At 40.6% G+C, this 24034-nt stretch overlaps 1 protein-coding gene across 7 annotated transcripts in view; it reads left to right on the top strand.

Annotated features, from left to right (window-relative positions):
• PATJ (PATJ crumbs cell polarity complex component) overlaps positions 1-24034 on the top strand; it is a 149032-nt gene that overhangs the window by 99728 nt on the left and 25270 nt on the right. For all 7 annotated transcript variants that reach the window (XM_065070904.1, XM_065070899.1, XM_065070902.1 and 4 more), the window contains 5 exons: positions 9561-9633; positions 11722-11814; positions 15040-15111; positions 15625-15742; positions 16353-16486. In XM_065070904.1, coding sequence (XP_064926976.1) covers positions 9561-9633; positions 11722-11814; positions 15040-15111; positions 15625-15742; positions 16353-16486 — 490 coding nt within the window. The remainder of the gene's footprint in view (positions 1-9560; positions 9634-11721; positions 11815-15039; positions 15112-15624; positions 15743-16352; positions 16487-24034) is intronic.

The following is a 24034-nucleotide window of genomic DNA, read 5'->3' as shown; positions in this document are numbered from 1 at the left end:
TCCCCAGCTATTGAAAATTAAACGTCATGTACAACAACTCACTCACCATTACTTAATTGTATGTGGAAAATGCATCTGGGTGGAAGCTCCAGAGGCAGAACCACAGCTTAGGAAACCAAAACCCAGCGCTGGTTTTAATTAACGCTGCCAGGCTTCTTCCAATGTGCCCTGCAGCACCGAGCGCTTTGCTCCGCAGAGCTGCGATGAAGTGTACATATTAGTTCATGTTCCTCATGGATTGGAAATCCTTGGTGCTTATTTTGTATCGTGTTTAAGACATAAAGGCCATGTAAGTTCTTCACCACAGTTCCCCCTGTCAAATAGTCCATGCAGAATTTCAAGGCAAAAAGTTGAATTAATGATCATAATTCGTAGATACTGGAAATATCATTGGATAAATCTTGTCTCTAGAGCTTGGGAAAAAAGTTTCCATTTTTAAATGCTGCTGCTGAAGTTGTAAACTTATGTCTTCACACTTCCCAAGAGCACACGTCTTGTTGCTGCTCTCGTCACACTGACAACTGATGGGTCTGTTCGCTTGACCTGAGCAGCCATTTGAACAGCAATGAAAAGAAATTCTCCCACTGAGAGAATGTTGTTAGTAACTAGAGCGCTGCCTCTAACACAGGGAGGAAACCAATGTCACCTTCTTTGTGATGTATGGTCAACTTCCCATAGTAAGAGAGATGTTCCAAAATTTTAGCAAAGCTGAATTAAACTGTCTGTCTTAGAGGTGAATTTTAAGGAGAGATGAGAACAGTTTTCTCATCGCAAACTCTGTTCCATGAGCCCATTCTGTTTTGGGTCTTCCCATTCCTACACCTTAGACCATAAAGCCAGTGGACATGATTGACTGAAAATGCAAACCAAAAGACTGTGCCAGTCCCAGAAGTCTTGTCCACGGTGTGGTTTGGTAGAAAAACCTTTTCTTGCTTTATCAACTTACTTATATAAAACAGGAGTATTGAAATGCCACTATTTAATGCATTGTGGTGCAAGCTGTAGCAAATGAGAGCAGCAACAGGCGTCTTGAATCTCCATCCATCCCGTATGTGCACATGCACTCGCTTTTCCAGCTGAGAACAAAGCGCTGAGTGTAGCAGACTCGCCTCTCCTGGTAGCTTTGCCGCTTGGCTGGTTTTAGATACAGTCCTCTGGGCTCTAATGATGTGGAAAGATCAGGATACCATTACATTTGTTATACTTTGAAAATGAGGAGGAACCAGTTGCAACAGAAATATTACTTTCCTCCTCCTGAGCGCTGTTACCCATGCAATTGCTTTTAAAGGTAGAAGGATAACTCAGCCAATATGTATCCTGGAGCACACAGTGAGAAGAGGCTACAGCTCACCATAGCAAAATAATGCAAGTTGTGACATGGATTTGGTCTTCTTGTGTGTGAAGGTACTAATATTCTGATTTCACCAGTGAAAGGCGTGAGTATGTTATCGTTTTCCAGAAACACATCATTCTGTAGCCTAAAATGTTCCTGCATACCTGACTGAGCTGACCTAGGACATAAAAGCAGAACTGTTGGGACTCTTGGGCTATTACTACAAAGTGCCCTGTTTGATATCCTGAGGTGTTATTTTCCTCAGATGAAGGATGTGCAGTGATAAGCATGCTGCTTCACACTTTGAAGCAGGAAATGGCATCAAGGTTTTCTTATTTCTGGTGTTTTGGTTCATGTGCAGGGCAGGGGGATGTTTCCATAAACTCTTTGATCAGTTACGAGAGAAGCTCAGAAATTCCTGGGCACCGAAGAGCCTTTCCGTGAGAACTGTAGTATCTGTCGTTAAATAACTCGGAGTTTGTTGGGCCTGAATTTATTTTTTTCTAGGAAAAAATAAAGAATCATGGAATGGTTTCGGTTGGAAGGGACCTTAAAGATCATCTAGTTCCAACCCCCATACCAGGGGCAGGGCCACCTTCCACTAGACCAGGTTGCTCAGAGCCCCATCCAGCCTGGCCTGGAACATTCCCAGGGACGGGGCATCCACAGCTGCTCTGGGCAGCCTGTTACAGGGCCTCACCACTCTCATGGGGAAGAATTTCGTCCTTATATCTAATCTAAATCTCCCCTCTTTCAGTTTAAAGCCATTATACCTTGTCCTATCACTACATGGTATTGTAAAAACTCTGTCTTCAGCTTTCTCGTAGGTCCCTTTCAGGTACTGAAAGGCTACAATAAGGTCTCCTTGGAGCTTCTCTTCTCCAGGCTGAACAACCCCAACTCTCTCAGCCTGTCCTCATAGCAGAGCTGCTCCAGCCCTCTGATCATCTTTGTGGCCTCCTCTGGACTAGTTCCAACAGGTCCACGTCCTTCTTGTGTTGGGAGCCCCAGAGCTGCAATGGGATCTTGCCGAAGCGGAGCAGAGGGGCAGGATCATCTTTTGATGCAGCTCAGGATACAATTGGTGTTCTCAGCTGCAAACACACATTGCTGGGTCATGTCCAGCTTTTCATCCACCAGTACCCCCAGTCTTTCTATGCAAGGCTGCTCTCCATCCATTCTCCACCCAGCCTGTATTTGTGCTTGGCATTGCCCAAGTGCAGGACCTTGCACTTGGCCTTGCTGAACTTCATGAGGTTCACACAGGCCTACCTCTCCAGCCTGTCAGGGACTCTCTGGATGGATCCCTTCCCTCCAGTGTGTTGACCCCACCACACAGGTTGGTGTCACCTCCAAACTTGCTGAGGGTGCACTTGATCCCACCATCGATGTCACCGACAGTGTTAAACAGTGCCAGTTCCAATACCAATCCCTGAGGAACACCACTTGTCACTGGTCTCCACTCGGACATCAAGTCATTGATTCTTTGAGTGCGGCCATCCAGCCAATTCCCTGTCCACCTGGTGGTACATCCACCGAATCCACGTCTTCAATTTAGAGACAGGTCCAGGTAGATTACATCCGTCAGTCTTCCCTTATCCACCAACACTATAACCCTGTCGCAGAAAGCCACCAGATTTGTCAAGTATGATTTGCCGTTAGTGAAGCTATGCTGGCTGTCACCAGTCAGAACCTGAGGGAATGGCAGGAAGATGTGCCAGGGGAGGTTCAGGTTGGGCATTAGGAAAAGGTTCTTCACCCAGAGGGTGCTGGACACTGGAACAGGCTCCCCAGGGAGGTGTCACGGCCCCAAGCCTGACAGTGTTCAAGAAGAGACTGGACAACGTCCTCAGACACATGGTGTGAACTGTGGGGTTGTCCTGTGCAGGGACAGGAGTGGGACTCGATGATCATTGTGGGTCCCTTCCAACTCAGGACATTCTGTGAATCACCTCCTTATTTTCCATGTGCCTCAGTGTAGCTTCCAGGAGGAACCACTCCCTAATCTTGCTGGGCACGGAGGTGAGACTGACTGTCCTGTGATTCCCTGACTCTTCCTTTTTTCCCTTTATAAAAATGAGGGTTATGTTTCCCCTGTTGCAGTCAGTTCGAACCTCACCAGACTGCCATGACTTCTCAAATATGATGAATAGTGGCTCAGCAACTTCATCTTCAGTTCCCTCAGGACTGTGGAACAGAAAGCATCCTCAACTTTTTTGACTTTTTACTAAAATCCTAACTTACGGTCTGCGCCGTAAAAATCCATTCACACTTCTTTTTTACAGCCAGGTGGTGTTACAATTGCATCCCCACCCTTTCCTGGAATTTTTGCTGATGAGATGCAGTGCAGTAAGTGTTGTGAGAATCATAGACATCCCCTTACATTTGAAGGCTTCTCACCCTGGTTTATAAGCATCTTTTCCTCAATTAAGTTGACAATGATTATTTAAAACAGTTGATTTTGGCCACATTCCAAAATATAGGTCTTAACACAGCACAGTTTCCCAGTGGTCTCATTAATTACATGAGCTTTTAATAGCATCTAAAAGATTTGCAGTTATAGTGTCACTTTTTTTTTTTTTTTTAAAGATTCAGTGCATCTCGTGCTTCGTAGCCTTCTACAGTAACAAATTTGAAAGCATTTAACCTGCTCACCCACTTTAACAAACAAACAAACCCATAACCCATTACCCGAGCACGGCAAGATTTTCCTGCCATGAAAAGGCTCGCTCCAAGTGCTTCCTCTGATTAATGTCCAGCCAGGTTGTATCTGACCTCAAAGTCTTACAGCTGCTGCACTAACTTCCAAGCTACTGTGACAAATACGAGTTGTCTTTTTGATTTCTGAATATCAGAAATAAATAATAGTTTGCCTGCAAATTTTCAAGGAGTTCTGCTGTGGAAGCACTGGTGGAATTCAGTGGCCGTAGGGCGTGTGAAGGTCTTAGTTGTGTCTTGTATTCCTTGGTCTGAGTCTCCAGCAACAGGAATCTAAGGAAGGGACTTATTTCTTGTAGAAGTCTGTGTGCCCTAGTTCTCAATACAGAATGGGTTTTGTATCCACTGTTGGTTTTGTTCATGTGTTATAAGTCCATCCTTTTAAGATGCATAATAATACAATGTAATTAGATTTTACATCTGTAGTAGGAAATCCAGTTTATATCAGAATGCTCTTTTACAGTGAGAATTTTATGATTCAGCAAATTCAATGTTTTTTCCATGCTCAGTTAACTGCCTTTAATCTGTTTTGGTGTTTCAGCGTTGGTATAATAAGCAGATCAAATATAGTTTGAATGCTTGAATCAAAGCGAATGCCGCTGATTTGAAACCATCATCCCATTGTATTCAATTCTGTGATTCATTCTTTGGTATACCTTTATTCCTGAAAAAAAAAATAATGTCTTGTGCTGTGATGAAACATGAGAAATGCTTTAAGAATAAAGTAGGGTAGGATTTTGCTAATTTAAATACCATCTGTTCACTGTCCACAGTTGTCCTCCCACACCACAGTCGTTTCTTTCATTATTATTGCTTTTTGGGGAAGGGGTTGTAGCTGCTCAGTGAAGCCCACAGATCTCTCACCTGACCCCTCCTTCTGTTTCTAGGTGGAATTGTAAACAGTAGTGTCTTGTTATTGATGGTGACACGCAAAGGACAGAGGTCCTTCTGCTCTGAAGACCAGTAAAACCAGGGCAGCGACTGGGTTGGCTGGTTCTGGGTGCCATTTAATGCTCCCCACGGTTGTGACTTTGTCTTTGCTCTTTTAGAGCCTCTATAAGTAACATTGTATGATACATGCCAGAATCTCAAACACTGTCATGCTTTAGAAATTATTTTTGCTCTAAGTTTGTTCTAGCTTACATAATTGGTCATATTTTAAAAGTGTAAACTCTGTTTTTGCTTGCTTTGATTCTGTAAGTTCTTTCATGTGGGAAAGCTTTAAAAATAAGTTCTTGCCAGACACTGTATGTGCAAGTTGGAACTTTTCCTGTTTTCTTCAGAGCTGTTTCCTCCGTGCTGTCATACACGTGTGGGAACAAGTGCACAGTTGAGGAAGTTAGATAATTCAGGCTCTTTCAAACCTTTGATGACCTAAGCTGCAGTTTATATGAACATTAGTTGTTCATTTAAAATAATCTGTATGCATTTGGCTCTCATGTAGTTCGGAGTGGATGGAGGGGAAATGGAGAATGAGGCTGTTCTTGGTGTTAATAGGAGAGATTTTTTTCAAGGTTCACAATACGAAGGTCGTGTCTCAACCCAGCTGAAGGAAAAATTCAGCATGTGTTTTCAGGGTGCAACTTCCCCACAGCTCCTGTTTTCCAACGCAACCTCTAGAGGAAAACAGAGATGAGATAATAGGAGATCCTGACTTGATCTTTCTTTCAGTGGGAGTCCTAAGGGTCACCGGGCAAACGTTGTTCATTCACTTGGTCTGCAGAACCGTTCCACCTAAGATGTCATGGAACTGCATATAACCTGTTGGGTTTTTCTACAGTTTCCGATGTACTTTGTATTCCCAAAAAGCATCCACACCCCCTTACAAAGCTCTTGTCAAATGAGCTCTTAGTGTTGATGATGTGCGTAGTTGCAGATAGCTTGGCAGGAGGTTCATCTCCCTTAGTTGAGACCTCTAGAGATCATCTGGACTCATGTGATTAATGAGCAGTTGTCAGGAACCTCCAAAGAGCAATTCAATTCATCCTGTCCTAAGTTATGTCATTCAGGGGCTGGGATGGATGGATCACACCTTCTGTGTGGATCTGGTTTGGGATTTGTCTTGAATTTGCACTGATCACAGAAGAAGTTTGGAGGCTATCTTAGGCAAGATGCTGAGCTTTAGACAGGTTCTGAATCTCATTCAACATGCTCAGCAAGGATTTCCATAATGTTAAGTGACAGTGAGTTTATACCATCACAAACCTGAGAGACGTAAGAGCGAGTAAAATGGAAAACAGACAACGGACTCAAAGGAAGGCAGGGAACCTGAATTCAAGAATTACAAATCTGAGGTTGATGAGCAAATGAACAACAAAAAAAATATTGCATATTGCTCTCTTTAGTGTTTTGTTGTTGTTTTGGGGAGGCTTTTTTTGTGCTAAGTGTTTATGGTAGTTGATAATTAGTCAATAATAACTCTATAATAGTCAATAACTCTATATTAGTCAATAATAACTGCATCAGAGGTGCAGTTGTTAGATGGAGAAAAACATCAGACGTTCTTCTCTTTGGTCAGCGAGAAAGGATGGGGAATGTCCAGGGGTCTAGTTTAGACTAGGAAGGAAGACAAATGTAGTAAAGTACAGCAATCTAATGAAATAAATCTGAAAGAGTATGGGGTTTTCAAAACTTCGAAGAGTCTTTGCCAGGTACATGTTTCTTTGCAATGAGGAAAGTCCTTGTTTCTGCAGCATCAAGCTGCAGTTGGTGATGTTGGTACAAGCGGTAGGCACCATGACCTCCCACAAGGTCTAATTCCCATTTTCACTCAGAAACTCCTCCTGAGAGGTTTGAAGCAGTAAAAGTATTTGTGGGAGGAGCGATGAATTCCTTCCCTATGCAGTTTGTAGGTAGCTGATGGAATATGAACAGCTCTCTGGTGCCCGGGTGAGGAGCTGAGCTGTTGTCCCAGCATCTCACACAAACCAGTACAAGGGCTGGAATGATCGGTGGATGTTTTATCATTCCTGCACATAACAAAGGGGGAGCGTCTGCGCCTCCCAGCTGCATAGATTAAATTGTATGTTGTTTTTTGCGAGTATGAAGCCGTGTCTTGACTGCGAAGGGTTTAGACATCGTAACCTCCAGCAATATCGAGCACTGGTAACTGAGAACAGCTTTCTCGGAGGTGGTTCTGTAGCAACTATTGACAAATACGCTGAGTGCTCATTTGCAGCCACTGTGATTTGAATAGAGTGTTCAGACTTCTAAGCTGTCTGCTCCTGCATCAAAAGAAAACGATTGCTCCTTTTAATTGTAAATAAATCCATGTTTTTGTTGAGGATACTTATGGAAGTGGAGAGCAGAAAGAGCAATTTATTATTAGATCTGTCACTTTAAAATATGTTCCCACTTTGATTCTGCTTTGAAGCATTCTTCTTTGAAGCAGCATTAAAGTATTTAAATATGTACGAGTCCTAGCAGCAGGAGATTACAAGTTGTGACACTTCGTAACCTTGGGTTTTTTTATTTTTTTGCATTTTTTCCAGAGAATTACTGTAAGTGGGTTTTTTTTGGTTTTTTATTGCTTGGAATAAAAATGGCCGTCGATTTAAAACTGCATAAAAATGTTTGCCCAATAATTGGAGAAAAAACCCAACAACCATTTTGTGTGCATATATGAAATAGAAACTAGTTTGTATAATTAATTGCACCCCAATTTGTTGTGCAGATCAGGAAGCTTCTGTCTAGCAATTTTTAGAATATTTCTTACAAAGGTTTATACGTAACTTCTTATTTTCAAGTTTGCTTCTAATGGCAAAGTGTGCAGTGTGCATTGCAAGCTACAGAAGTACTGGGAGTTTTCACGCTGTTTGTGTTTGATATGAACTATTGTCAGAAAAAAACCTCTTTAGTTAAGTAAAAATTACCAGGTATCTTAGACACCTTACATTCGCTGGTTTATTCTTAGAGGTTAGAAAAACAACATAAATAGAACAATGTCTCATGAAGATAAGAGGAGGGAAAAAATGCCCTTGCTTAATATGCCTTACAGGATAAAGTGCGCTTGGAAATTGCGAAATGCTGCTGAAATTCGTGGGCTTGATTCTGTGCATTCCTCATATTTGTGCCTTGGTCCTGTGCACGTGTTTGTGTGTCGGGGGCCGCGCTGGTTCTGCTCTTCGCGTCGATTCTGCTGTGAGCGGGGCCGAGAACAGAGCCTGGGAGCCTGTACAAAACACAAACCAATTCCTTTGAACCGTGGGGCTGTTTGGTTGAAGATAAGCAAATGAATTCACCAACCTTTGCCTGCAGAATTTCTCATTTCAAATGCCTGTGACTGAGAGCAGCGTTGTCTTGCAGCGATCATAACATGCTAGCTTTATGTGTTTAACTCGTGAGGGGATAAAATGAGGATTTTTTTCTTCCAGGCACTTCTATAAAATATTTTTAAGCATGCATTTGTCTAATATTTTATTGCAGAAATTAAAGAGGAAAAAATTGTGCTTGTGTTACAGTGACCTGGAAGGTAAATAAAACCAGAACTCAAACCCACTGCACGAGGAGTCGTTTCCTTTCATCTCGAGTTGTGTATCTGCAAAGCAGCCGTGGTGCCAGTTCCTCCTTGGCCTTGTTTTGGCTCTGTGGTATTACTGAGTCCTTAGCAAAATGGGGTTTACTTCACATTTCTGGCTTTTGTTCACCCCCAAAATAAAGAGGTGTATCAGTACAGTTTTGAAAGCAAAATTTGGAGTATTATTTTTTTCACATGCCTCAGATTTGCCTTAAACAATGTCACTAAAACCCTGTTTTACTAGGTTGAGTTTTACAGAGGCCAAAAAAAGGCAAAGCGAATTTCACAAGCCAAATAATTTTAAAGGGCAGTTGAGGAAAAGCATTAGCAAAGTAGAATGCTATTTAATTTTTTTTTAAAAAGGCTTTTGAAAGTTACAAAGTAATCAGATGGTAACTTAGGAATGCATTTTAAAGAGGATAGGGGAAAAGATGCCATACATAATAAGCATCTTTGAAAAATAATGCACTTTATATGAAGGGGGAATCAATGTTAATCTGTTTTCTAGAAGTTCTTCCAAGTTTTTACATTAGTCTTTTAGACAAGACCACAGCAAATATGAACAGAAAAGAAAAAACAATCTCCTGCATCGAAACTTATTATATTTCAGTAATGTGCATATTAGACTATAAACAAGCAGTTAACAAATGTAGACACTATTAGAAGAGGATAATGAAGTATTAGCACATCTGTTGATGTGTAGGGACCATAAATTCCAGCTGTGTCCTCTGATAATCCGCACAACATTAGATTTCCGAAGAATACAATGTCAGTACATCCCAGATGAAACTCCTGTGGTCCCAAGAAGGGCTGTAATCTGTTTGCTAGCAAAGAACACAAGCAAAAGTGAAATGCTTTTCTAAGCTTTAACTCCTGGGAAGAAACAGTTAATTTTTATGGTAGTAAGAGTATTTTCTTAATGGGCAAAACCAACTCAAAAGTTTGGCCATGGTGGTTTAGTGTGTAATGTGTTCCTATTTGTTTGTCTTGCAGAAGCGAGGATGCTGTCAACCAGATGGCTGTTACTCCTTTCCCATTGCCTTCCAGCTCCCACTCTTCTATTGAGGTAAGATTTGTGCCTTTTTTTTTTTTAATTAGGGATTGCTAAATTAGATCGATTAATCATCATTAGCAGTTCATTATAAATTCAAGCACCTTGTCTAATTAAAGCCTGAATAGTAAAATGCGTTGGGTAGGAGTGTGACCTAATGGGCATGTTTTCCCCTGTCTCTTTTTTTAATTGATCTCATCATTGCTCAAAGGGCTGGCATGGCATTAACAAGAAGTATTAAGCAAGTTATTGCTCTACAGGAGGAAGAGAAGTCTCCAAATGAAAACCTTGCCATCTCCTATTCTGCTCTTTTTTCAGCTGGTTAGAGTAGTCGTGATGAGGATCTTTTGCCAGCAAGGTGAACCTCCTCCTGCAGGGGAAAAAAAAAAAAAAAATGAGCATTTTCCAGGGAAAAGCTCCCACTTTTTAAGCTTCTTTCCCCCTGAATACTCTCCCCATCAGCATCTCTGAAAACAAAGTAGGGATGACCAGCAACTAGCTATGGTAAAAGAGGTGCCAGTGTGCATGGATTGCATGACAAGAGCCCCTGAAGACCATCCCAGCCTACCTGAGAGCCCTGGTCCCCCACTTGGTCCTGTGCCCCAGCATCAGATTCTCATTCCTGCTTAGTTTCTTCCTGGAGGAGCAGACAGGGCCTGTTCAAGCACTGAGCTCTAGTACACAGTGTTGTAGCATGCAATCATCCAGCGCAAAAACCTCCTTAGTGTATAATCTTCCTGGTGTTTTTCTTCATTATTGTTTCTACCTCAGCCCCAGTGTGGACTGATTGCTCTCTCGTGTACCATGAATCCATGTGGTGTCACCACGTTGTTATCATTTTGACATCTCGATATGGTGTAACTAAATTTTCTAGATAAAGTACATGGTTAGCCTTGCTGTTGCTTTTTAATTCTATTTATATTTGAGCTAATAAAGCAAAAGATGTTTTATAATTCAATTGGGGCTTGGTCTTGCCTTAAATTGATAAATTCATGTGAACTGAACTCTTGGTATTTCAATAAGCACCCAGGTAACGTTGGATGAATCTCCTGTTTGCATGCTTGCTATCACTTTCCAGGTTATATTACCCTTCCATACTGGGGTAGTGCTGAACAGTGCAAGAGCTGCCCAGTTTTTGTTTGGATCTGACTAATTTTTGGACAGTGCATTGGTTTTCCATTCCCTCCCCCACAAAAGCAGCATGTTCCAGGTGCAGCTGGTGGATTGCAAATTACTCTACAATTTACAGAACCCAAGTTCATTTTATTTTTGTTGACTCTTTAATACCTGCGTTTGTTCCCAGCTTTATTTAATATTTGTGCATTTGGGATGAACCAGGATGCTTTGTTTAGGCACATTCTGTGCTGTGGACAAATGACTGTAATTAGACTCTACCAGCAGAGGTAGATGCTTGTGGGTTGAGTTTCATGCATTAATGACAAGTTCTTACTATTTACGTTGTGGTTTTTTTATAAGTAAATGCAGGTTTTTACTTCTAGCTAGTATGTTTTTATTCCATAAAATAAATATAACCCAAAGATACCCTTGTTGTATTTACATTGCTTTCCTTTGCCAGCTGTTCCCGTCTTTAAATGAAGCAAAACAAAACTGACTGTGCTTTATATCTTGAAATACCAAATAAATACTTAACATTGTGTGTTACATATGCTGTACATGAAACTGGTCAGATCATATTGAACAGCCTGGCTAGTGTAACAGAATATCAGGGTGCCATAGTTACCATGTACTATTTTCATTTTCTTTATCATATCTCTTTATCTTAAGGTATTTTAATATGGAAAGTGAGAAACTGTAAATATGCCTTAAAACAGGGTCTTGCTCCTTTGCATGGAGTACAGGATAGGGTAATACTACACTGTGCTGTAATACTGTGGGGAAGCCACCAGAAGCAAAGTGTATTATATATTAATTACTGTAAAATATCCTTTTGTAAAAAGTTTCATTCATCAGAAAGCCACAGAATTGAGGTATTTTGTGATGCTGAACAGAGCGAGCCTTTGCACAAATGCAGAGGTGCTTTACCTGCTCAAGTGGTGGCTGAGGTCAGAGTCCTGTTTAAAAACTGCTAATCATTTCTACCAGGATCATGGTGGCACTGAACCTGCAAGTGGCGAAGAAGATCCAAGTTTGGAAGTTGTCATAAAAAGCCTGACTGACGAGGAATCCAACAAAGCTGTAAGTGACTTAAAGCAATATTTAATGGTGATCAGAGCTTAGGAGATACAGGCTCATTGCCTTGATTTGTTTTCTATCTGCCTTTGTGCTGGAGTATTACAGGACATTTTTGTCAAATATTATCCAGTACATGTAAGAGGAGAATCAAGCTTTTAGCTTTACCTATATAGACTGGTTTTGTAAACTAACCAGTCAGTGTAATTTGTTAAACTATTGAGATAAGAGATTTTTATGTAGCATTTTGTCCTTCTCCTGAGCTCTTTCTCAGTGAGAGGGATTGAGTTTCTACTCTTGCCATCCATATATGACAAACTTCAGAAAAAAGCGTGGTCTGTAAATCATATTCTTATTTATATTCATAGCTTCATAAATTCTAAGGCCAAAATGTCTATTATCATAATCTAGTCTTGCCTCCTGAATAACACAGCTATAGAGTTACTCTCAGTAATTTCTACATCAAGCCCATATCCTTCTCGTTTAATGTGGTACTGTCAGCATGCACGGCAATAAATACTGAACTTCTCATTGATACAGATGGGGTTTTCTGTTGTTTAATATGTCAGGGTTGTGCATTATCAGAAATCTGAAAATCCTTCAGGGCACAGCTCTAATCTCTTTTTTGGACTCTCTGTTAAAAGTTTAAAATGGAAAACTACCAAACATGCTGCAAAGTGACTAACCTGAAGGTACAGAAAATTTGCTGAGACAGTTTTTTTGTCCAGCAGCCCCCTCCTTTTGCCAGGAGTGTGTTGGCTGAGACTTGCGGTGCGTGCACAGTTCGTTCTGCTGCCCTCAGCTACAGAAACCTCACATCTCTGGATTCTTTTTCTTAGATGTCTTCTTCATGCTCCATCATGTCTTTTGCAAAGCGCATCCTGGGTTTTGCAAATATGGATTGAATATATGTAATGTTCTATAGCTAGTAAATATTTAATTAAAGAGTCTATGAACTCCAAGACTTAGGAAGTGTCATGTGCTGTTCAAACGTCAGAATTAACCACCCATGTAAAATCGGTTGGTTTGTGTTCATAATGGGTTACAAAAAATTTGAATTATTTGTATTGGGTAGCCCTGTGCAGAATCCTCCTTTGATGCGCTGGAATATAAATGAATCAGAGTTTTATTGTATGTATTTACAGGTGTAATTCATCTGGGATTATTGCTGTTCTTGCTCAACTTGGCAAGAAACTTTTGAGGGATTACAAGGCAATATGAAAAATTGCTCAAAGATTCAAGTGGATAAAAATATATAAAACGTAGTGTACAGAAATGAACTCTTGGTGTAGGATATTGTGCTGTGCAGCTTTTTGAAAGGTGTTGGAGGAAGCATCAATGTAATGGAAAAAAAAAATTTGCAGCAATCCAAGATAGATGTGGAGGGAAGATGTCACTGGATCAACAAGGAACCCAGAATCTGTGGGCAGCTTCTTTTCAAACTTGAAGCAAGAAGGAAGGGAACTGTGGAGCCAAAGGGTATAGGTTACAGTATTTAAAAAATAAAATTTAAAAAATATATATATAAGATAAGAAAAGAAAGATAAGAAAAGATAAGGCATTGGTCATAGGAGTTGTCCAGAAAGGTAAGAGAAGACAAAGGTGTGGATTTGTTGAACACCTCTAGGCAAAGAGAACATCACTATCATACTTAACTCGGTTTGGACAATGGGAAAGAAAAATAGCATCATGGTTGCGACTGCAGCCCAATTCTGCTTCACCGTGGTTGTTGAAATTCTCAGTCATATGTCATGAAAAATCAGGAATGTAAAAGTCAACAAGTAAGATAAGTTCACTGAGTAAATAAAAAGTATGTGTTTATCAGCAACCATCTTCCGCAGGTATGCACAGCTCAAAGCACAGGCAGGATGTCCACCGAGTGACAGCTCTACTTGAAAAAAAAAGTAAAATCATTCTTCGTTCATTTGTTGCTGGTGAATTTGTCAGTCTCTGCCAAGATACTTTTTGTTGTCACTTCATCACTTTAAAAAGTATAAAGTTATTTAACGGACATCGTTGCAGACTTGAATGATAAGAAGCGGGGGAGGAAAACAACTTTATTTCTGAACTGGAGCCAAGGGAAGTGTTGGGCAAGCTCTTCGTGCTCTTCAGCTGAGGTGTGAGGTGGCCTGAGAGAAGGGGGTGGTGTGCTGAGGACTCCTGAAATATCTTGCTTTCTATAAGGTGTCCTTGGAAACAAATTGATATATGGGGGCTTTGAGATGCTCTCGAAACTTTTAACTTCACAAAGGTGAAAACAGCTTGAGCAGCACCATGGCTGCCCTGGCAGGATCTGGATGTAATTAGTGTCCTGTAGGTGGGATAATTAAACTCTTGTTTGGGATTTGAGAACAGATTCATTTTCCTTAAAAGTTCTGAAGTTGGAACACTAATTTGCCCTTGCCACAAGCAGAAAACTTGTCCTTGAAACAGTGACAAAGAGAAGGGGCTTCATAAAAATGCTTTTGGATGCACTTGAGGGAATTGAATTAGATTAAACTGGTCAGACCGCCAATGACAAATGCTGACTGTACAATTAAGTGCTTGGGGGGCTGGAAATCTTTATGTTTTGTCCAGACACCCTCTAACATAGTCTGAGTTAAATGAAGAAGGTTAAAGAGATTTCAAGATGATGCTTGGCGCTTACTTGATGTGCAAGATGAAGTTTCAGATTTTAGTCACATATCAGAATGAAAAAGGGAAGTGTGAAATATTTTTTTCATTGCTTATTAAGACGATCTCTCATAAAATGACGGAGCAGTCTTCCCATTTCTCCCCTGACACCTCTGATAATACAGTGAGATCACCACTTTATCTTTTTTACTTGTTATCCGTTTGGATAATAGTTACAGTTCTGCAGATACAGCAAGCTGGGAAAAAGTGCAGGGGGAAAAAAAAAGACTGTGGGGCTTGGTGTGATGTAACAAAATAAAACTTCAAGAAACAAGGGCAGTATTTTGGAACTCGGTTACCTAAAATTTTATTTATGTATTTTTAAAAACATATGAATTGTCATCTTAATTAGAAATTCTTTTGAGATGCAGTATGTTTGTGTTGTCTTTTGAAGCTGGTACTCAGCTTTTTCTGAAAACTAGGTTATTTACCATGTTTTTTTAGCATGGGGTAAGAGAGCTAATAACTGTGATCAAAGTGGCCTAAGTTGGGCTAAGAGCTCACAAGGGGAGGACCCTCTAGCCTCTCTTTTGGTTTGTTTTTTTTTTTACTTTTTAGGTTGTGAAATGTAAAGCTGAGAAACCAGTGGTGGCAGATCAGCAGGAAATCGTGGAGCAGCTCCCAGAAAATGTATGTGTGTTTATGTTAACCAATAAAGAGGAGTTCTGGGGGCTTGATCTAGTTGAAGAGTGATTGATTTATGGGGGGAAAGGGTTAACTGGGGAGACATTTACATAATTTTATTGTGGGAAAACTGTAAAAAATGTCTTGCTTCTCTTTATATATGTGGAAATAGTCACACAGGCTAACGACAAGCATTTCTCTGCTGTTGAAAAGTAAAAAAAAAAAAACCCAACAAAACAAAACCTACCACATGTTCTTTTTGTATGTGAGGCACAAGTGAGAAAAGTGAAGTCCTGTCCCTATGTCCTACATGAACATTTCTGGAATCACACTTACATAGTCATCCCAACTTTCAATTTATTTATGAAGAGAATGTTTTCAGTTCATCTGTTCTTATTGCTTGTTCCCCTTCTATTGACTTAGTGGATTTAGTAAGGTACGATAATCAACAACTGATGATGATGCCCACAGAACAGGCCTTTCTGTGATTAATCTCTTGTACTTCTGCTTTGCTTTTAGGTCCTCAACCAGATCAAACAATCCAAATCTTCAGCAAAAGTACCAGGCAACCTACAGGAGATACCCCTGGTGCCAGCACCAACATATCTTTCTCCAGAGGCAGAAGTCACCAGCCATAGTATGAACTAGTTATTTTTTCCAGAAATATAATGTATATTTAGTATCCAAACCCAGGATTTTTTTTTTTGTTTGTTTTTCCAGATGACTTTTGCAGAGATTTTCCCCTTTGAGTATTCAGTGACCTATTTTATTTTATGAGATGTTTGTATTTTTCTCTCATTTTGTAGTTTTTGAGAGCTTGAAGATGTCATTGCTTGTTTTACTTGACTTTTACATACAAAGGCATTGTTCCTTGTTTTAATTAAAATAAAAACAGAAGGAAAGGCAACAAACCTGAGACATTCTGTCCATTCCATGGTGCTGGGATGTGGCTTTATCTGTCCTGAATGGAATACACCTTGCTGTGATGATCTGAATTGTACAGATTATAACTGTATTAAATGTCCTCCTAGACATTTACTCGGAACATTTAATCCCAGAACTCTGGAGTTGTTCTGATTTAGAGACTTTGGAAATGACTCAGAGTAGTCTTCTAGTTAAATTTGAATTTGTGAACGTGAAGAGCAAAATATGGGAGCTTAATTAGTTGTTCTCATACAATTTCTTTCATTGTTCGTATTTTCTTGTTGAATAGTGTGACTTATTTATTTATTTTTTCATGTTCTTAGGTGTCTTTCCACCCCCATTGCCTGTGGATCCAGCTACATGTCCTATAGTGCCAGGGCAGGAGACAACTATAGAAATATCTAAGGGTCGGTCAGGCCTGGGCCTCAGCATCGTTGGGGGGAAAGACACCCCACTGGTGAGTTCATGTTAAACCAATATTTACTGTCTCTGCTAAAGAATAGGAGACAAAGGCAAAGAAAACATAGAAACTAATGGTGCCATTAATCTGTAATTGCTCTAAGGAATTGTTCAGTACATGAGGAGAAAACAGCTACTACAATCTCCAATAGCACGTTGGTAATTTTGCCTTGTATTGGATCGGTTGTTTTCTGTTCCTGTTTAAATGGAAAGGTCAGCGTTTCAGTAACGCTTTCTTCTATGGTCAGAGTTTACAAATATGTATGCCTTTTTAACCATTGTGAGTCAAGTTTCCAACAGGTAAGTTAACACTATGGTTGGACTAGAAGTTAATGTCACGGAGGTAAAGCTGCTTCAGCAAGGTTAACACCTCCATCCTGAGAGTCTAAATGCTTAGTAGCTGTTTAGACAAACTGTGATTTATCTCCCTGCCAGCAAAAGCACTTGCTGAACAGAGGTAAACCAAAGGTAATCCTTTATTGTTTTCTGTGTCTTTTTGCTTAATCTTGCTCTTGGCTATGCTGTTTTTTAAGAAACTATCTTCAGCTAGATTAAAATGTATCGGTTCAAGTGTAAACTCAGCAAGTTAGTTACGCTAAACCCTTCTCTGCCTCAGCTGTTGATGTTCCACTCCACTTTCCTTTTAAGAAATGCTATGTTACAGTATAACAGAATGTCAGATTCTTTATTTTAAATGTCAAATTCAGTTCTTTCAGTAAACAAGTCTGCTGCAGAGGTGTCTTTACTGGCTTCTCCTGAATCCCTGCTTCAGGAACACTTCAGGCAATAGAGCTGCTCTCTTACACGCAATTGTTCTCAAAAATATCATTAAGCAATCAAGTGCTGGGAGTATCCACAGCTACAGACACTTGTAATGTAGTAATCCTCTTCCAGACCAAGAAAAAAGAAAGAAAAAAAAAAAGTGGAAGTTGCAAGGAAAAACAAGTTTTGTTTTGCGAAGTGTAGGCTGTATCTTTTACAGTATTAAAGCTGAAACTTTTGGTCCCATTTATCCAAGGCTCCTATTCTGTAGCATTTGGATTAATTGCTCTGTTTCACATGGAGATAGATCTCACTTATATTGAAGACTTAAATCAGCCTATATGGTTTTCACTCTTGTCAAGCCATGCACTGATTTGTACCCAGTCCCTTTTTTGTCAAGCTCCTTAGTGTTGAGTAAATTCAAATAAGTCGTTCAGCATTAGTCATCTCTCTGCTTTTTCATTTAACTGGAATTTGGAAATAGTACGTGGCACTCTGTCAGACACGATCTGGTACATGTCTTTCATGAGATTTCAATATAAATAAATGAAAATTGTAAATATCTACTTTACAGAGCAGATGAGAAAAATGCAAAGGATTTTATTCTTTAAATTGAGTAAATGGTTTTGGTTAATATTATGCTTTCATTAGTTTATTCATTAAAATGTCCTCCTAGGAATTTATTTTGAAAACTTATGCACTTGAGTGCAGGCACTGAGATTCAGGACGGGAGGGATGTCCGACTTCCGGCATTTCTCATCCTCGCATTACAGGACTTACCAAAATGAGTCTCTCTTTTTTTTCATATTTCTGAATTTGCTCATTCGAAGGCAAGCAATGTTGTTTCACAGGAAACAAGTTGCTTTTGTGAAACCACCATCTAATCTACCATGTGCAGAGACCCTCTCCGGGATTCTTTCCTTTTTTGTCATGAAGGCAAAAAATTCTTTTGTTCAAGAGTTTAAATGGAGTTCACATAACAAAATGAAGGAGGGGTAAAAGAAAATACTACTTGGAACTATAGGAAAGTTTCCATCTCTGCTTTTGTGGACTAGAGAGGAAATATAACAAAGTCAGGTACATGGAGCTGAGTGATGTGTCTTGTCATGCTCTGTATCATTTGTTTATAACTGGGGTTACAGACAGACATCTTTTATATTTCTTAAAAAAAGGCAAGTTGACTTACAGCTTCACTGCTTATAGATGTGTTATGCTTATGTGCCATAGAAGTTCGTAATTTCCAAAGGTCTCGTGTGGCAGAAATTGTGTATCAAAGTCCCACTGTTTTATGCATTGCAGAGGAATTAAAATGAAGCTATAATTGGCTTCAGCAATTCAAGGGGTGGTTTTTTAGCAATTTTTGAAGTGGGAATTGTCAGATCAAAGTCAAAAGGAATGGGAACAGCACTGTTCATGGACATCTCTGCAAGCACAAAGCAGGGATGTCGTCCTCTGTGATTGTGTAGTTCAGATGGCGCACACAGACGATAGACAGGAGATGCCCTGATGGGACCATGGAAATGTGCTCCGCCAGGGACAAGAAAAGGTGACAGATTAGGAGTGAATCTGCCAGAGCCACAAACAGCTGCAGAGATTTTTACCTTTTTGTCCTCTGAGAAAACTAGACATGAACACCCAGTTTCTTCCTCCCTTTTCTACTGCGGTATCTTTATTTTATACCTGTGCGGGTGTGTAAGTGCCTGTGAAATGATCCCAGTTCCTGAGGTTGCAGAAGTAATTTGTTGGTATGGGGAATCGAGGGAGGCTGTTGCTTGCTAGAACTTATCAAATCTAAAGGGACTATGGCAAGAGTATAAAGGCCTCATTTATATGGTATTAAAATTCACTTGATCTAAAAATATTTGAGTTCTAGTAGTCGACACTGGTGCACAACAACAGCTCAAGTGTGATGGGAAAAGTTCACTCAGAATATTTTATATCTTTTTTAAACACATGATGTACAGTCCCAACTTTTGGAGTAATAAATCTGGCATTCCGCTAAAGGGACACAGTGCCTCAAAATGAAATATAGAGTTCAACTTTTGAGTCGTAACCTTAGGAATCTCATCAGAAATCACCAGCTAGCGACTTGAAAAATACAACCTATGAGCAGGGAGGTTAATTTGTTCAGGAGGCTGGAAAGTGATGCCTTAACCCCTCTGAAATGTTTTTTGTTGAGAAGATGACCATCCCATTAAACTTGCAAAACCTTTCAAGTTGCGTGTACTATAAGCAAGGGCTGTGGCTGTGTGCTTAGGGGAGCAGGAGCACATCAACTGGAAAGACAAGCTTGTAGAAGAGGCATGAGGAAGGAAAGGTTGACCTTGAGAGTTGTCTTCATGTCATTCATCTTTAGGCTGCTATAGCCTTAAGCAGTCCTATTTCATTCAATTCTAAGAGTCAATTTTTACTTTTATTTTCACTGTCTTTCATTTCACCTTCCCCTGTACCCCTGAGTGAACACAACACATGGCCTCTGCTCTAAAGCAATTAAACTGCAGAGTGGAGCTGGCTGGAGTACAGGGCTTAAATTTGTGAGAAGATTTTTTTGGTTTGGTTGTAGTCCAATCAAACTTGTAAAAGTAACCTCAGAGTGGGATTTTTTTTTTTTTTTTTTTAAGTCTCATTTTGGGATGTTTCTGGAAAGATTTGAGGCTCTCACTCTGCTCCCCAGGACACCATCCTGCCCTCTCGTCCTCCCGCTTGCTGAACTGTATATAAAAACTTGTCAGCTCCACCACTAATAGCAGCCATAAACCTGACAGGGATGTCATTGTCACTCGGCAGCTGTCACTGCTCCCAGGGCGCCTGAGCCGCTTCAGCCGCAGGGCACCGGTATTCGGGGATGCTCAGCCCCGTTTGGGCTGGGGTGCAGCTCTGGGAGCTGCAGGCGCCGCCGACCCCAGCACTGGGCAGACGCTGGTGCCTGGGCTGCCACATCCGAGCCCGGAGATGCGGTGACTCTCAGTGACGCGTGGAGCTCAGCTCTCGGACTGGGGTGTTCACAGCAGTGATCCAGCCCTGGCTTGGCCAGCTGGGGCCATGTGGGGCCAGGATGAGTAACTGTCCCTGCAGGATACAGGACTGGCAGTGCTTGATCATCCAGGTGTTCACCATAAATTTAGGAAAAGTTCCTCAACTGTTCCCCTTTTGGTTGATGGCATTTAGAGGGCTGGAACAGCTCTGCTGGGAGGACAGGCTGAGAGTTGGGGTGTTCAGCCTGGAGAAGAGAAGCTCCGGGGAGACCTTGTTGCAGCCTTTCCCTACTTAAAAGTGGCCCATAAGAAAAATGGGAACAGGCTTTTTAGCAGGGCCTGTTGCAACAGGGCAAAGGCTGATGATTTTAAGCTAAAGGAGGAAGATTCAGACCAAACATGAGGAAGAAATTGTTGCCTCTGAGGGTGGTGAGAGCCTGGCCCAGGCTGCCCGGAGAGGTGGTGGATGAACCATCCCTGGAGACATCCCAGGCCAGGCTGGACGGGGCTCTGAGCAACCTGAGCTGGTGAAGATGTCCCTGCTCATGGCAGGGGGGGCACTGGGGGAGCTGGGAAGGTCCTTTCAACACAAACCATTCTATGATTCTGCATAAATTGATTCAAGGAAAATACTTTAGCTTTGGACTAATGGACTTTTTCCTTTCGAACTGTTCGGCCAGAAAGTTTCTGTGAGCTTTTCTTTTTAAATTATCTGAGAAGAGGGCATCAAGGCATTGTTCAAAAAAAGATATCTTGGTACTCCTCCTGATGGCATGGGGGGTTAAATGATGCAAACACCATTATAGCCCCAAAGTGTTGTCTTGTCCATTTAGAAACTTGGAATGAACCATTTTCTCTAAAACAGCATTGTCAATTTACAGGGATTTTATTCTTGGCAGTCCATGGAAAAAGCATTGCTCTAAGATACAAACATTTTCTTAGTAGGAGGGAGGGAGCACTGTTTTGCTTCTAGCTGAATAATTTAGTAATGGTTGAGTTGATAACTTGTAGTTATTGACTCTGTATTTGCTGCCTGGGTGATTAAGACGCTCAGACATGCCGGAGGGGATTCAGCAGTTTCAAGGCTGGTACAGGGATGTTCCCTCCAGGCAGAGCTGGAAAACCCTGGGAGGGGAGCACAGAGGCTCAGCCGAGACTTGAAATCACAGTTCAGTACTGAAGAATCACCTGCAATACAAAAGAAAAAAAAGTGCAGGAGAGGGATCATTATCTGAACCTTACATAGAAAGAAAAGCAACATACTATATCCTGTGTCTTTTTTATTGAAAATGACAGCAAACCTCTCATGGAGATTTTAATATTGAGTTGTCTTCTGAATTTGGTAATTTGTTTGTTTTTTTTTTTTTTTTTACTTTTGCTTTCAGCTGACTTTAATAAAAAGCATTTTTTAAGGCAATTAACAAACTTTCAGGTACTCCATCTGTAAAATAAAGTGATCCACAAAGCCAGAGAATGTGATCACTTTAGCAATGCTCCAAAAGGTAACAGAATATGTCTGCACTCAGCTAACACTGGTTGGTGTGAGAGCTGGTAATGCCAGGGTCAGAGGGGAAAAAGCTTTTCTAATCTCTTTGGTCAGCCCAGAAGCTTTTCTGGCTCACAGTGGAGCAGGGGGAGCTTCGATGGTGGGCCTGCCGTTTGACAGAAGAATATTGAGATTCATTCTGTCAGCCCAGGTGAGTCGGACCTTGCACAAACCCCATCTGTTAAGGAAGGGCAAGGGAATAATCAAGAAAACTATGGCTTTAAATTGCAGCTGTTTCAGACCCGATGTTTGCCCCTGGAGCTGCGAGGGCTAATTACCGTAATTAGAGCAGGCTGGTACTAATGCTGAAGCCAAGGCTGATATCTCTGTTTTGTGCCGTGCTGCCGGTCACCAACGAGGACTTACTTAAACATGGGGACTGATGAGAGTTTTTGTTACTAAATGAACTGGTTCTCCCTTGGTTGAGTTTTCTTCCATCCCTCCCACCTCCGGTCTATTTAGATTCAGGCAAAAGCGACATCATCAGTTATAGACAGCTGAGGTCTGAGCACCTTTGTAGACAGTGATCAAGAGCAGCTAAGGCTGAAACTGTGGTAGTGGAATATACTTACCTCGTTAGTCAGTACAAATGAAAAGCAAGATATTGGCCACAGGAGGGTTTCAGCAATATATGGGCTATAGATGCTGTTAAGTCTATTGCACAATGAATGGAGCAACAGAATGAAAAAATGGTAATAGAAGCCCAAAGTTTTTAATCATGACTTGGGTACTGTAGAGGAAAAGTTTGCGGTTGAGAGAGAAAAAAATGCAATCACTTCTTAACCATCATTCACATTTATAAAACAGAAGGCAATTTAATGACAGAGTGGTAAATGCAGTTAGCCTGAAATTGTGAGGAATTGCTTTGACTCTTGGTTGGATAATGTTAAAATGAAGTTGGTGGATTCATCATAATTCCAGGAGGACATTAGCTTACGACAGCATGAAAAGACCAAACTGCTTTGTACATGAGTTATCACAAATGGGAATTATAGTAGTAAGTTTTGCAAATCATCTCTTTGATGGATCTTTGGCACGGGTTTAGCTGACTGTACGGCTAGCTCGCCTAGCAGTGCCTTGCTTGAAGAAGCTGGAGTCTTCCAGGAGTGTAAATCAACCATAAAATTTAAGCAAACAATATACAAAAGCAGCAGGACATGTCAGAAGGGACTTCAGGAGTATCTTGCTTGCTGCTGGTTGAAACCACTGGCTTTTGGCTTCCTGTGTCACACGCATCCAGGTTCTCGTGCATTCTCTAGAGCCTGTGTTATGCCCTGTACATTGTAAATTTTCATATTTTTTTGTTTAATAAAATAATGAGAGTGAGAGAGTTAACATTTTAATATGTAGTTCTGTGTTTTATTATTCCCTCTAAAATGAGCATGTATACTTTTTGAAAAACTTTGGTTTGCTTTGGCATGTGATTCATAGCAACATAGTTCTTTCTATCATTCTGACTTAAGTCATATATTTTTACACTAAACATCTTATTACCTTAGTTTTATTATTTCAGAATCAAAGGAGAGCTTGCAAATGTCTATGACTGCAGACTGGAGGAATGTTAATGAATAGTGCCATTGAATTTTCAGGTTGTAGCTTTTCTGATCTTAGAGAATATAACTGTAAGCAAAAATATTATGCAAGCTGAATAAAATTTAAATAAATAAGGACCAGATGTAACTATAGGGGCCTATAAAATGTAATACAAATATTATCCACTTCCTTAAAATAAATCTGTATTTTAGTATGAAAAATTATATTCATATTGATGTTGTGGATTAATCTTTTTTATGAAAGTTGGCAAGTGAACACCATCTCTTGCAAGGGCTTGTTCTTAAATGGGAAACAGACCTTTTGTTCTGACCTTGAGTAGAAAAGTTTTTCAGTATCATGCAACGTAAAGCATTTTTACATTATACAGCCTGGTTTATTATGGTAGTGTTTGGCTTAGGATTTTGGGTGCCTGTTAACGGTTTGTGAATGCTCGCGATTGCGAAATATTTGGGTGTTAGAAGGAGGTATAAGCAGCACAATGCATTAGATAAACCCCTCGAAGAAGTCAAGTGATTCACTTGGAGTTGACCTTCAGCTTTGTTGCCGAACCGTTATCTTTTAGATTCTGTTTAGATCTGTAAAGGGAAAATCATAGATCATAACAAAGCTGTTGTCATTTCCTCTGCCCACACGTAACCAGCTGCTGGATTTATTTTGACTACTGAGAGATTCTTATGTGGGGCTAATTCTTCAGCGAAACACACTGTGC

The sequence above is a fragment of the Columba livia genome, chromosome 8, assembly GCF_036013475.1.
Source record: "Columba livia isolate bColLiv1 breed racing homer chromosome 8, bColLiv1.pat.W.v2, whole genome shotgun sequence".
Classification (NCBI taxonomy): Eukaryota; Metazoa; Chordata; class Aves; order Columbiformes; family Columbidae; genus Columba; species Columba livia.
Note: the sequence above shows the minus strand (reverse complement) of the source record. Positions and strands in the feature narration are given on the sequence as shown.